The sequence below is a fragment of the Nycticebus coucang genome, chromosome 18, assembly GCF_027406575.1.
Source record: "Nycticebus coucang isolate mNycCou1 chromosome 18, mNycCou1.pri, whole genome shotgun sequence".
Taxonomy (NCBI): Eukaryota; Metazoa; Chordata; class Mammalia; order Primates; family Lorisidae; genus Nycticebus; species Nycticebus coucang.
In genome coordinates, this window is record NC_069797.1 from 78,573,983 (window position 1) to 78,587,790 (window position 13,808).

Sequence of the window (13,808 nt, forward strand, 5' to 3'; positions counted from 1 at the left end):
ATGGGGCAGCAATGGACTGACGGCTGGACGTGCAAGTCTCATCTTCTCTGGGTATATGCTGGGCTCAGAGTGTCTGGCCTAGAGCTGGACTTTAACAAAGGCCTGTTTCCGGCTTGGCGTCTGTGGCTCAAGCAGCTAAGGCACCAGCCACATACACCTGAGCTGGCACATTCAAATCCAGCCCGGGTCTGCCAATCAACAATGATGGCTGCAATCAAAAAATAGCCAGGCGTTGTGGCTGGCACCTGTGGTCCCAGCTACTTGGGAGACTGAGGCAGGAGAATTGCTTGAGCCCAGGAGTTGGAGGTTGCTGTGAGCTGTGATGCCACAGCACTCTACCCAGGGTGACAGCTTGAGGCTCTGTCTCAAAACAAAAAAAAAAAAAGGCCTGTTTCCTCCTCAAAGCTGGCTAAGTATGGAGGAGGCCCCTCTTTGGATTGAGCCCTGTCAGCAGCGAGCTCCCTTAGGCCTGCCTTGGAGCAGGTCAGAGAAGCAGCCACACAGGATGGAAGGGCAGCGTGCCCTCACAACACCAAGGCCTTAAGTGCCGTGTGGTGCCCTCCAGAGTGTTTCCCCAAGGCCTGACATCAACAAGTGTGCGGTGGATTTCTGTTAACCTTTCCTGGTGGCACGCACTCAGTTTAAGATGGTGACAGGGACCCTCCCTGGAGCCTTCTTCAGCCCCTCACCCCATCCCCCACCCCCTTGCCACCCTGCGCCCCACTCCCTGAACGTCTTCTGTCCTCACACCAATACTCTGGGTGGGAGGCCCGCCTGGTCCCCTCCCTGGTGGATGCACACTCAGGCTCCCCTTCTCTATCCCTCATGCTAATCGGGAAAACCTCTTAAGCCAGATGCATCCCCCTCTCTCAGGATTTCCAAAAATGATGCAAAATTAGAATTTTGTGGCAATGACCGCAGGGTATTAATTCCATTAAAGTGGATCTGTCCTCTTGTTGACAGGCCCTTGAAATAGAACTGAGAGCTGGATCAGTCCAGGAGAGGGCTAGTGAGCAGGGCTCCCACGGGGCCACAGTTCTGGAGAGTTCCAGGGGCGGGACAGCCTCCTGTGCCTGAGTCACAGCCAGCAGGGGCTGAGCCTAGGGCCCGGGAAGCACCTGAGGGCTCCAGCTTCCCTGAGGGCTTCACTTCAACCCCAGAGGTTTCTGTCTTCCCCATCACTTCCCACGGTTTCGCCATAAATTCAAGAAGGCGCCTATTAAGCTTATAGTTTCTGACATTTAAATTTATTTTCTCCCTTTAGGCTTTTTGAAGCATCCAGTGGCTCTCAGCTTTTAGGGAGGGGTAGCATTGGCCCAATAATTTAAGTACTAATGCAGAACAAGTTTACGTAGAACAGGAAATTACTCCATAATTTAAAAAATAGGAACATCATTTAAACTGGTTATAGTTCTGTTTTCTTCCTAATTTTTTCCTTTTTTTGAGATAGAATCTCGAGCTATCACCCTGGGTAGAGTGTTGTGGCATCACAACTCACAGCAAGCTCAAACTCTTGGGCTTAAGTGATTCTCTTGCCTCAGCCTCCCAAGTAGCTGGGACTACAGGCACCCGCCACAACGCCCGGCTATTTTTTGTTGTTGCAGTTGTCATTGTTGTTTTAGCAGGCCTGGGCTGGGTTCGAACCCACCAGCTTCGGTATATGTGGCCGGCACCCTACCCACTTAGCTATGGGCACCCACCCCTATTTTCATTTTAAAGTAGAGGGTTGTCTAAGACATACTGGTGTCACGTAAATGAAGGCTTTTATGATCGTTTCCTCTAATGTTTTACCTGTTGTCTGAACTGTAGGTACAGGGCCCAGCCTGCTGGGTGAATAACCGAGAGGCACCAGGCCAGTGTAGAGTCCACTCATGCTCGAGGTCCTCATAGGTCCAGTCCTGCCTGGTGGCTCTCGGTGCTGCCTGTGTCTCTAGAACTGTCCAAGGAGCCCGGTCTATTGGGTTCCACCCTCCCCAGAGCATCCTGTGCTGTATCTCAGGGCCAGACCCAAACAACTGCCTACACATGGTGCCCTGAGGATGAAGACATGACTGCAGGTCCTGTCCATGTCCTCCACCCACACTTGTAGGGCCCTTCTGTCGAGTGGGTGGCTGCCCCACAGCTCCCGTGGTGATGGATGCAGGCTGAGGGGTGCCCACCAATGCACCATCACCAGGGCTGGGCTCAGACCTGGCCCTGCCAGGGGACGTAGGTCTCCTGTCCAGAGAGCATGCCCAGCAGGCCCCCCACCCGTGCAGTATGGGGAGGGGCGGCAGCTCTTCAGCAAGTGTGTTTTCTAGAGGAAGTCATGTGTTCTCCTACCCGTGGCACCAGCTGGGGGCCACCAGTCTGGCTGCAGCAGTTTCCTTCCATCTTGCCTCCCCTCCCCTACAAACTCTGGATGGTTTTCAGGAACCTCTTTGGGAATATAGGGCAAAAGTGGCTACAGTGTCACAGTCCCAGGGCTGCCCCAGTGGCCTCTACCCTCATGACCCTCCCCCAGCCAGGTCCCTAGTTGATAACACATTTCCTGAACTTCACCCATGGTGCAGCCCGGTTCCCAAGGCCTCCCTATGGGAGCCGGCCTCCTCCCCACTGGCTTCCAGCCCTCACTGAGAGCTGACACCTTTGAGAAGGTTGGACAAAGCCTGTAGAGAGTCAGCATGCTTTCTGGAGGGAGGAGGGTGGCTGTTATCCTCCTGCCATGACTCCTCCCTAGACGTCACCTGTCAAAGATAGCCATCCCTAGGGCCTCACTGGACCCAGGTAGGAGGTTTCTAAGAGTAAAAGAATATCACATTATCTTCAGGGTTACATTTGGGGGAAAAGTTTCAACAAGGATCATCCATTGGTGTCTGAGAGTTTCTTGGCCACGAGGCCTTTTCTGCCATTTTAAAGCCACTTGAATGCAGATTCCACTCTTTTTTGTACTTCTGTCTTGTGGCCTCAGAGGACGTGGTCCTGTCTGACCTGCCCCTTGTCCTTTCGCCTTCAGGCCACAGTGAACGCCCGGCCCCAGCGCATCCTAGACACATCCTCTCTCACGCAGTCGGCCCCTGCGAGCCCCACCAACAAGGGCACGCACATTCACCAGGTGGGGTAAGTGGCCCGGGCGCCTCACTGGCCAGCTGGCTTTACCACTGAGGTCTTCGTGGCACTGGTGGGGTCCCCACGGGCTCAGGTCTGTCCCCTGTTCTTCCTCCCCACTGTCTACCTAGTTCCCTCCTCCCTCTCTGGTGTGAATGTCCCCCCACCCCCTCTGCCTGTCCAGTCTGAGGACCCTTCACTTGCACACCATGGTAGCAGCAGCTGAACTAAGCCTGTATTCTGTACTTATCAGAATTTTGTGAGAGGCTCTAGATTCTCCAAGTAGGTAACCAGCAGGGCAGAGTCTCCTCTGTCAAGGTAGCATTTACACCTTGGGAAGCAGCTTAGCAATCTCCAAGCTCAAATAGAGTGGGTGCGTGCCACCACATTCCTCCTTTCCTCCCAGCACGCCCGATCCCTTGGTCTGGCCCCAGCTTACCATTCAGGCAGTAGCACTCAGGGAGACAGTCCTCAGAACCTGCCTGGCAGACAGCTATAAGTCAGCATCAGCAATTGGGATTTGAAAGTCATATTGACTTGTGGGGCATCTGGGGGCGTCCCTGGGTGGGGTGGGGTGGGTAGTGCTAGATGCTGCCTGGGGTTTCATCGCAAAGTCACAGCCTCTATGTGGACACAGTTTGTTCTTTTCCCGCTGGCAGAGGCTCCCCGCCGACGACCAGCACAAGCAGCTCCAGCCTGACCAACGACATGTCTAAGCAGCCAGTTAGCCGAGACCTGCCTTCGGGCCGGCCGGGCGCCACAGGCCCTGTGGGGGCACAGTACACCCCTCACTCACACCAGTTCCCCCGGACACGGAAGATGTTTGACAAAGGCCCAGAGCAGGTACAAAGACTCTTCACTTTTCGAAACACTAAGTCTGACGAATCAGATGCTGGTAGCTTTACTTCTCAGGGGCGAAGCCAGGGCCCTCAGATTTAGGCCATTTGCGTCCCGTTGGCCTGTGAGACTCTGGGGCTCCATGCGGTCGTTTCACAGGAGTGGGCATCCTGTTCCTGCCGCCTCATGTCCTGGGCTCACCATTTCTGGCCAAGTGCCTGGGACACAGTAACGAAGCTATGCTGCTGCCCCTCTTGGGTAAACAGCATTTTGCATCTGCATGTTGTGGCAGCCACTCCACAGACTGTTTATTCTGAGTGAGCTGTTTATTTCCTATATAAATGTTTAGTTATGCTGTGTAAATAGTCTGCTCTCTTTGCCATTAACTAAGTTAAAACAAGAAGTTGCTGAAGAGAGAGGAGTTGATGCTTCTGTTTGCCAGAGTTGTGAGAACCGTGCAAGGCAGTAATTGGTGTGGACACCTCTGCTGTCCTGTCCAGAGTGTTTGCCACTTTCTCAGCGGAGGACAGGTGGGGGGATGGGTAAACCAGGTAGTTAGTCCAGGATGTGCCCGGTGCTCAGGCCTCCCGGGACACCGACAGCAGTGAGCACCTCTCAGCAGTAGAGGGCGTTTCATAACCTACTCTGTAATCCGGCGATTTAAAAGGATGCCACAGCTCATCTCTGGAACAGGAATCATCACGTTGGCCATGTGGCAGTAGATGGGCAGGGTCCCCTGGGTGTCACCCAGCTCCAAACCCACCCTAACCTTAAGTGCCTGCACGGCAGGGGAGTTGGGACTAGCAGCTTGCTTCAAGTACAGACGCCACCTTCAGCGGGGTCTGAACATTAGCAGAGGGGCCATAGACGGGGTAGGGCCATTGTCCAGGGCAGCAGCTAACACTATCTCCCAGCTCCACCCTTGGCCATGCTCCTCCTTGGAGCCAGGGCAGCTGCTTCCAGGTGGGAGGTGACGAGGGGCCTTCTGCTGGCCACACAGAGTAAGGCACACCCTGGCTGGCAGCTGTGGCCACCACAGGTCCTACAGTACAAACAGCCAAAGCTTGGTCCTGAGGGACTCCCAGCATCTTACTATCCAAGTGGCTGGATGCCACACACACCCCCACCCCCACCAGCCAGTGCCACCAGTGCTCTCCAGCCAGGGCCACTTCACACGGGCCATATGGGTCCTTGGGAGCCATTGGTGGTCAGTCCCAGTACCAGGCAGCAGAGGCTTTTTGGAGATTGATAAACATTATACGTGCACCCAGGTGGGCCCTGATGGGAGCATGAATGTGGCCTTGCAGGCCAAGCCATGCTAACCGGCCGGGGGAGGCAGGCAGACAGCTTCCCCACAAAGCCTGGGCCTCTCGCCCTGGTCACAGGGGTGCAGAAGTGAGAGCACAGACACAGGCATCCTCAGAGGCCAGGCCAGCACCACTGTCACGGCCCAGGGGTAACGTGGCTGATCGTTGTTTCTTTGTTCTTCCAACCCCTCCTTTCCAAATACCCGAAAGACCACAGACGATGGGGATGATGCCACTGGACACAAGAGTTTCATCTCCGCAACGGTGCAGACAGGATTCTGTGACTGGAGTGCGCGGTATTTCGCCCAGCCCGTCATGAAGGTGCGTCACAGGCACAGGGTCCAGAAGGCCTGGCAAGGCCGTGTCCCTCCTGCTTCCCTGACTGCTTCCCTCCTCAGTCTGCAGCCTGTGCCCCTAGCCACCCTTAGTTGCACAAGCATGGCCAGCTCACACCCCTTCCTGGGGGGTCACACTAACAGCCCCAGCACTGGGCACTGTGGGAGGCTGTCCTGGTAGGATATTGACAGTTAAGGCAGAAAAGCAAAAGAAATAGATGCCACTTACCTCCCTATCATCTGCACAAAAGAAATAACTGCCCTTTGGGAGCCTGTCAGTAGGCCACTCGTCCTCCCCGTAGGCCACTCGTCCTCCCTGGCACAGTGACTCCACACTTCCCCACAGTGAGGACTTCGTACCCAGTCAACTCTCAGGCAACTCAGAGCTTTGGGGAGTGTCAGCCTTGGCCAGCTGGGGATAACTGATGCATTTTGGCCAGTCCACAAAGACAGTCCCTCTGGGTCAACTTCACCATAGCCGGGGCCATAACACACAGGATGTTCTGTGGTGTGTGCTGTGGGGACAGTGGCTCTACCAGGCTGGCAGGAGCCATGTTTCAGGCTGACACTCCAGGGCCTCCCCAAGTGGTGGAGCATGGGCTGCGCTCTGCCAGCACAGAGTCTTTAAGTCTAAAGCACATTCTTAGGAAACCTTCCTCTTCCACCATGAATAACTAAGAACTGATAGGGCAGCTCGTTCTTACAGTGCGTCCAGCCTCATGTCTAAGTCTTGTCCGTGGAAAGAACCTGGGCCCTCGTTAACAGCTCTTCCACTTTCCTTTTCCCCACAGTGAATACTGATTATTTTGTCCATGAAAACACAAAACAGCCATTACCTAGGGCAAATGATAAAGCTCTAATGTATTAGGCCTCTCTGCTGAGGAGACCTGGCTCCCATTTTTTAAATGAACATGAGAGTGTAAAATGGCCCCAGTTTTCTAGAAAGCAGTTTGGCACTAAGTATCAAAAGCCTCAAATGTTCCCTTTAACCCAGTAATTACTTTGCTAAAATACTGTTCTACAAAATAATGAGTGACATAGATGATCTCTGTATTATTTATAATAATGAAAGTTGGGATTCACTTAAATATCCAGCAGAGGGGAATGGTTTTATGGAATATTTGATGAGACATTATTAGAACTATTAAGAAATAGTGGCATAGGAAGTGTTGCAGATAAAATTTTCTTATAAGAAAAAAGCCAGCCAGGAGCCCAGCTCTGCAGGTGGTGACTATGTTCTTGTGCTGGGACAAACACAGGCTCATGTGGGAAAGAGTCGGGAGGGAAGCAGATTGTGACCACGGATCCTGCGCCACATGATCATGGTGGCATTCAGGGTGTTTTTTCTTTCCATTCTTGTCTACGGTTTCTGTACGAAGTACCTCTACAGTGAGGGGGAAAGGGATTAAGGAAACAAATGCCGAGAGCTGTCTGAGCGTGTGGACTGCGTCGCGGTCAACCAGCATCTGAGCTGCGACAGGGCTCTGCTTACCTCTGGGTCTCCTTAGGGGTGTTGTCCACTTCAGAGGGAGGAGAGAGAGTGCCCTTTTCCGATCACTTAAGACTCTTTCTTGGTAAGAGAGGAAAAAGTGGTGAATACCGAAATTTGCACGCAGTAAACAGGAGCCTCCTGGGCCTAGCCAGGACATGGCTAGCGCAGGGCTATGCATGACGAGTCGTCCTATAGAACCTCCATGTGGTCTATTTAAAAGCTTAATGGAATTTAGTTTAACATTAAGAAAAGTTTGGTTTCCTGGATGCAGTCTGGTACTTAGGCCAGATGAGGTCCAGTGACACAGAAAGGGGACGGTCCTGTCCTCTGGACTGTGAACCGGGGCGGTTTCCAGTATGATACATAAGCGGCTTTTCTTAAAGTCCTTTTCTTAACAATCTGTTAACAGTCATCTGTGTACAAGAAAAGGGAGGAGTAGCCTCGGGAATCCAAAACTCATTTTTCTTAAACTTATAATTGAATTTGATTTGTTCCCAGAGAATTTATTTTCCATTCCTGAGCATCAAAATGGGTGAGGCTTCCTCGAGCCCCAATTTCAGGAGGAAGGGACTGTGGTCTGCCAGGGGCACCTCCCTGGGCCACTCCCATGTGTGCCCGAGGTCTCCCCTTCTCTATGGCTCATGCTGTGCGTCTCCCCCTATGTGGAGCAGCCACAGGGTGTCAGCCCCGTGGTCACTGCGGATGAGATGAGTCCGGGGGTCTCTGTGCTGCACACAGGAGGCAGGGAATAGTAAACAGTCGCTTCCTCTGACCTGCCGCACATGCAGAAGCCGCTCTCCTTCGGCTGTAACGCTAAGAGACGAGCTGTTGGTGTGACTAAAACCATGCTCAGTCCTGGTCGGCCTTGTCTGTAATTCTTGGTGGCAACTCTTGTCTTAGGGATAGACATGAGTTTTCTTTTACGTTCACTAGCAACCATTTCTAAACTTTAGAAGAAGAAACAGGTCATGTTGATCTTGGGGGTTTGTTTTTTGAGACAGCGTCTCACTATGTTGCCCTGGGTAGAGTGCAGTGGCATCACAGCTCACAACAACCTCAAACTCTTGGGCTTAAGTGATTCTCTTGCCTCAGCCTCCCAAGTAGCTGGGACTACAGGCGCCCGCCATAACACCCGGCTTATTTTTTTGTTGCAGTTGTTTAGCTAGGCTGGGCCAGGTTCAAACCCACCACCCTCAGTGTATGTGGATGAGGCCATAGCCACTGTGCCAAGCGCTGAGCTGATCTTGTTATTTTTGTGTGTGTGTGTGTGGAGACAGAGTCTCACATTATGGCCCATGGTAGAGTGCCATGGCATCACACAGCTCACAGCAACCTCCAACTCCTGGGCTTAAGCGATTCTCTTGCCTCAGCCTCCCTAGTAGCTGGGACTACAGGCGCCCGCCACAACGCCCAGCTATTTTTTGGTTGCAGTTCAGCCGGGGCCAGGTTTGAACCCGCCACCCTCGGTATATGGGGCTGGCGCCTTACCGACTGAGCCACAGGCGCCGCCCGTTATTTTTATTTTAAAAATATCTCACTAGGTGGTATTCATAAGGCTATTTTTATTAATTTAATTAATCATTTAATGACATGTTTGTGTAATAAAGTGCATTAGCCTGCTTCACACATGAACTGAAAAGAGCTGTAGCTCCAAGGCTATGATTGAACCTCCCAAAGAGCCAAAGAACTCCAAACCCAAAACTGCTTCAGAGGAATAAGGTAACAGACACACACCCAGCATTACGGTGATGTGCTTCTGATGGAGAGCAGGTCAGAGCTGCAGGATGGAGGGACCTGCCCTCACTCCCTTTTTTGTTGGCTCCTGTTCTGGTCTCCCACAGGTGTGTCTGAGGAGAAACCCCGCGTCGGGCTGGGGCTCCCCTTTGATTGATGAAACAAGCCTCTCTCCCTGTGTTGGTTTAGAGAGCTTAGGTCCACTTTAGGGACTACACAGGAATGGTAAAAATAGTCAACCTGTCATGTGCTTAAATTAAAAAAAAGATGTATTGAATTTTGTTCTGATTGCAAAAGTAATAGGACTTTTTTCTTCTCTCAGTTGGCAAATTTCAAAGATTGATTCTATCCCAAGGTTGGCTTTCAAGGCTGTGGGGAAATAGGAGCGCTCAGATGCTGCTGGGAGCGAGGAAGGTGCTACCTTGCGTGAGGCAGTGGCAGGAGCTATCAGAATTACAAATGGTACGTCCTCATCTAGCAGCCTTGCTCTAAAAAACATATTCTTAAAATGCCCATGTATGTGTAATGCCTTATGTCCACAGATGTTCATTACAACATTATTCGTAATAGCAAAAAGTGGAAAACAAAAAAACCCCATTAATTTGTAGAAGTAATTTTAAATGACGCATCCATATAATAGAATACAGCCATCAAGTTACTGAGTTAGATCTGTGAGATCGTGGCTGGATGTCCTTGTTGTAAGACATAAAATAATGAAGTTGTACAAAATGCCACACAAGCCCTGTAGTTCTGTGGATCTATACCGTCCCGGGAGGAAGCCTTCAAGGTTACACATGGAACTGACCATATGGTTACTTCTAGGAGGTGAGATTGGAGGGAAGGGAACTATTTTGCCATTGTTTTAATTTTTTGGAAAAATTGATAGTTTTATAATTAAAATAGATTAAAATACAATTTTGAATTACAGAGAAAGAGCTTTAACAGAGTCAGGAAAATAGTTTTATGACATCTCATGCAGAGCGAACATCAGTTTGTAAGTGCAACCCTGGAAGCTTCAGTGAGACTCACATGTGGGACCCCATGAGAGCTCAGGGCTTGTTTTGCCCTGACCCTTCCCTGGGTGGTATTCTGGGCTACAGGGTCGGCGGAGAACACAATCTGCCCTTTAGTATATCTGCACGTTTGTGGTGCTGCTTTTTAACTGCATTATTAAAAATTCAGAAATTAAGGTAATTGCAGGCACCCACAGTCCACGCACACCTGCGGCAATCCCACCACTGAGATGGTTCTGCATGTGCAGCTCTTTTCACCCATGTGGTGGGCACTGAGAGTTTTCTGGTATTCTTCCACAAAAGCTACTTTTTCTGGATTACTCTATGGAAATGACACCGTGGGTGACATCCTTTACACAAGCCTCCAGGCAGACAGAGCCTGGGGATCATCCTAAGTCTCAACCGCGGATTATTCCTAGTCACTTCCGTCTGCTGTGGGCTCACCCTCTCCAGGAGGACAGCTGGTGCCACCCAGCTCCAGCTCCTAAAATGACTGCTTCCGTTCTTTCCTGGAAAGTTCAGAAAGGAGCAAATGGGTAGGCCAACTCCCCTCAGGAATACGGGAATAGAATGGGAAGTGGTTTTCAGAAGACAGTGGAGTGAAGCCTATGGTTAGACAGGTGGATGCAGGGGTCTGAGTGGCATCTGGCCACCATCCACAGGGACCATGAGATGCCACCTTGCTCATCTTGACATGCTTGGCCACAGCGCCAGTGTTCTTTTTTTTTTTTTCTCACTCTGTCACTTGAACTAGAGTGCAGTGTTGTTAGCCTAGCTCACTGTAGCCTCCAACTCCTGGCATCAAGTGATCCTCCTGCCTCAGCCTCCCAAGTAGCTGGGACTACAGTAGGTGCCCACCACAATGCTCAGTTTGCATTTCTGTTTTAATAGAGACAGGGTCTCTCTTTGGCTCAGGCTGGTCTCAAACTCCTGATCTCAAGTGATCTACCCACCTCGGCCTCCCAGAGTGCTGGGATTATAGGTGTGAGCCACCGCACCCAGGCTATTCATCTCAAAATCATTTATGAAGGATGGTGCCTGTGGGTTCAAAGAGTAGGGTGGGTTCAAACCCAGCCCCAGCCAAAAACTACAAAAAATAAAATAAAGTGTATGGTAAAATTAAAAAAAATAATAATTTATGATTTTTTTAACAATTGAGGATAGAATTACTGCTGATAGAATCAGATATGTTCTTTTCTTAAAAGATACCTTGTTGTGATTGGTCAGTGTTCCGTGAGTCAGGTGTTGTGGACCTTCCAAACCTTGTATCCTGATGGCACCGTGTGTGCTGTGGGCACAATTCCCTTGGGGCAATTCCTTGTCACCTTGAGTGTGTAAGAGCATTGGTGTCCTGAGAGCCCCGGTCTGGTTCCATCTGGAAGGAGCATCACTCCCCTTGGAAATAAGAAAATGTCAAATTATACAGACCTGACTTTTGAACTCATTAGCAAGCTGAGGTTGTAGGAGAACCAAGTTGGCAGAGGAGTGGGAAAGCAATACCTCCGAGTATCGCCTGAGGCAGAGCAAGGAGGAGACAAGGTGAAAGGGAGGGGCACTTCAGTTTTTCAGAGGAGTTGCAGAGGCTGAGCTGGGCCAGCGTGGAGCCCTGGGCCCCCAGGAGCCAGCCACAGGCTGTGCGACTCTTCTCTGGGCTTCCTCTGGGCCCTCAATTGGAAGACCCAGGTGGAAGGCCAGATGCCCTCCTCAGAGGTGCAGGCAAAACAGGAAACCCATATGTCCCTGGGGCACAGGCCAAGACTCACTGCACCTGGGGAAGCGTGAGAGAGCGAGCTACAGCTGCAGGGGGCAGGCAGGCCCACCGAGGAGGCCCCACCCCGAGACCCACGGGAGCAGTCCACCTGAGAGACCGGGACAGGGCCTGACGCCAAGGACTCTTCCTGACACTCCACCCCACAAGCAGGACCACAGCAGAGGGGCAGGACCTCCACTAAGAAGACCTCCAAGAAACCCAGGCCTGTCCCCAAGCACAGGGCCCCTCTAGAGGGGTTTGTACAGATCATGCAGGGACTGTAACCATAACAACAGCAGACCCAGGCCCACCTCAGCAGCCCACTGGAGCTGTCTGTGCTGGAGCCCTGGCAGTGGAGGCTGCTGGCAGGTGTCGAGAGGGGCTGAGCGAGCCAGGGGGTGGCCCCAAGTACGAGTAAGGCATCTCCTTCGTATGGGGTCGGGTCCTGTGTGATGGGCAGTGCAGTACCATTCAGGAGCTGATGTGTGTGCAGCTCAGCAGGTGGGGGGCTGGCGGCCTTGCAGAAGCTCGGGGGGTTATCTGCTGTGAATCTTGTGCAACCTGGAAGGAAGTTTAAGAGAACCAGAAGAAACATGGAGTCCTAGTTTTTGCTTAATGAACATCTTGAGCAGTGGTTCTCAACCTTCCTAATGCCACAGCCTTTTAATACAGTTCCTTTGGGTCACGACCCACAGGTTGAGAACTGCTGATCTAGACCATGGGAGGAGGAGAAAGAATAAGCTCTGTCCTATTCTTCATGTGTTAAGCCCTCTAGAGGGAGAGACTTCATTAGTATTTAGACCTCCCGGCTCCCAGAGGCAGAGAAAAACTAACACATACCCATCTCCGGGCACTTTTTAAAAATCTATTTACTTTTGTCTTTATTATTCTATATGTGAGGTCTGAAATTCATTAAAAATCATGAGGTGCCATGTCTCACCTGGAGCAAAAAAAAAAAAAAAATTAAAAATTAAAATCATGAGATGCCCCCAAAATATAAGACAGACATACCCACCATCAAGAGACAAAGCAGAACCAGACTGAGATAACCTAGATGCTGCAACTAACAGAGCTGGAACAGAAGAAACACATGAACAGTTGAAGAACTTCAACAGAGATGAAAACTAAGAACGAAATAAATGGGAATGCAGAGTGAGACAGATGAAGAATGTCTTCAAGAGGGTTTTCTGTAGCCTGACAAGCTAAGGGAGACGCCAGTGAATTTAAGGATGGGTTCATAGAGATTACCCAGAATGGGCAGCGCCTGTAGCTCAGTCAGCAGGGCACCAGCCACATACACATAGGGTGGTGGGTTCAAACCCAGCCCAGGCCTGTTAAACAACAATGACAACTGCAACCAAAAAAATAGCCGGGTGTTGTAGCAGGCACCTGTGGTCCCAGCTACTTGGGAAGCTGAGGCAAGAGAATCACTTAAGCCCAAGAGCTGGAGGTTGCTGTGAGCTGTGATGCCATGGCACTCTACCCAGGTGACATAGTGAGACTCTGTCTCAAAAAAAAAAAGGAAAAGAGATTACCCAGAATGAAACACAAAGATTGAAAAGGGGAAGAGAACAAGAGCAGACACCCGAGAGCTTTGGGACATTGTAAAACTCACACTGAAAACTATAAAACATCTTTGGAAGTCATTAAAGAAAAATAAGTGGAAAGAAATATGTTTATGGATCAGAAGGCATAATATATATAAGTTGAGGTACTCTCCAAATGGATCTACAGATTTAACACAATTTCCGTGAAAATCTCAGTTGCCGCCGGGCATGGGGCTCACATCTATAGTCCCAGCACTCTGGCAGGCCGAGGCAGGTGGATTGCTTGAGCTCAGAAGTTCCAGACCAGCCTGAGCAGAGAGACCCCGGCTCTGCTAAAAATAGAAAAACTGAGGCAAGTGGATCACTCGAGCCCAAGAGTTAGAGGTTGTTGTGAGCTCTATCCAGGGCAATAGCTTGAGACTCTTTGTCTCAAAAAAAAAAGAAAATCTCAGTTGCCTTTTTTGCAGAAATTGACAACCTAGTGCTAAAATTTGTATGGAAACGCAGGGAACCCAGAATAGCACAAAAGTAAACTACTGTAAAAGACAAAGCAAATCGAACTCACACTTCACGTCTTCCTCCATAGTGTAACTCAATGGATTAGAATCGGGAGCCCAGGAATCCAGACAAATTCCTAGAGAAGAAAAAACTGCCAGAACTCAGTAACAAACAGGCCTCGTCTAGCTATGAAAGAAAATGAGTTTTT

General features: G+C 50.6%; 1 protein-coding gene across 2 annotated transcripts in view; it reads left to right on the forward strand.

Moving 5' to 3' along the window:
• The window catches only part of RPTOR (regulatory associated protein of MTOR complex 1), a 333,344-nt gene that overhangs the window by 298,055 nt on the left and 21,481 nt on the right, over positions 1 to 13,808 (forward strand). The window contains exons 22-24 of one of the 2 annotated variants that reach the window (XM_053568488.1): positions 2,996 to 3,099; positions 3,747 to 3,930; positions 5,442 to 5,552. The exons of the other annotated variant lie outside the window; for it this stretch is intronic. Of the exons in view, the coding sequence (XP_053424463.1) occupies positions 2,996 to 3,099; positions 3,747 to 3,930; positions 5,442 to 5,552 (399 nt within the window). The remainder of the gene's footprint in view (positions 1 to 2,995; positions 3,100 to 3,746; positions 3,931 to 5,441; positions 5,553 to 13,808) is intronic. 2 annotated transcript variants of the gene reach the window in all.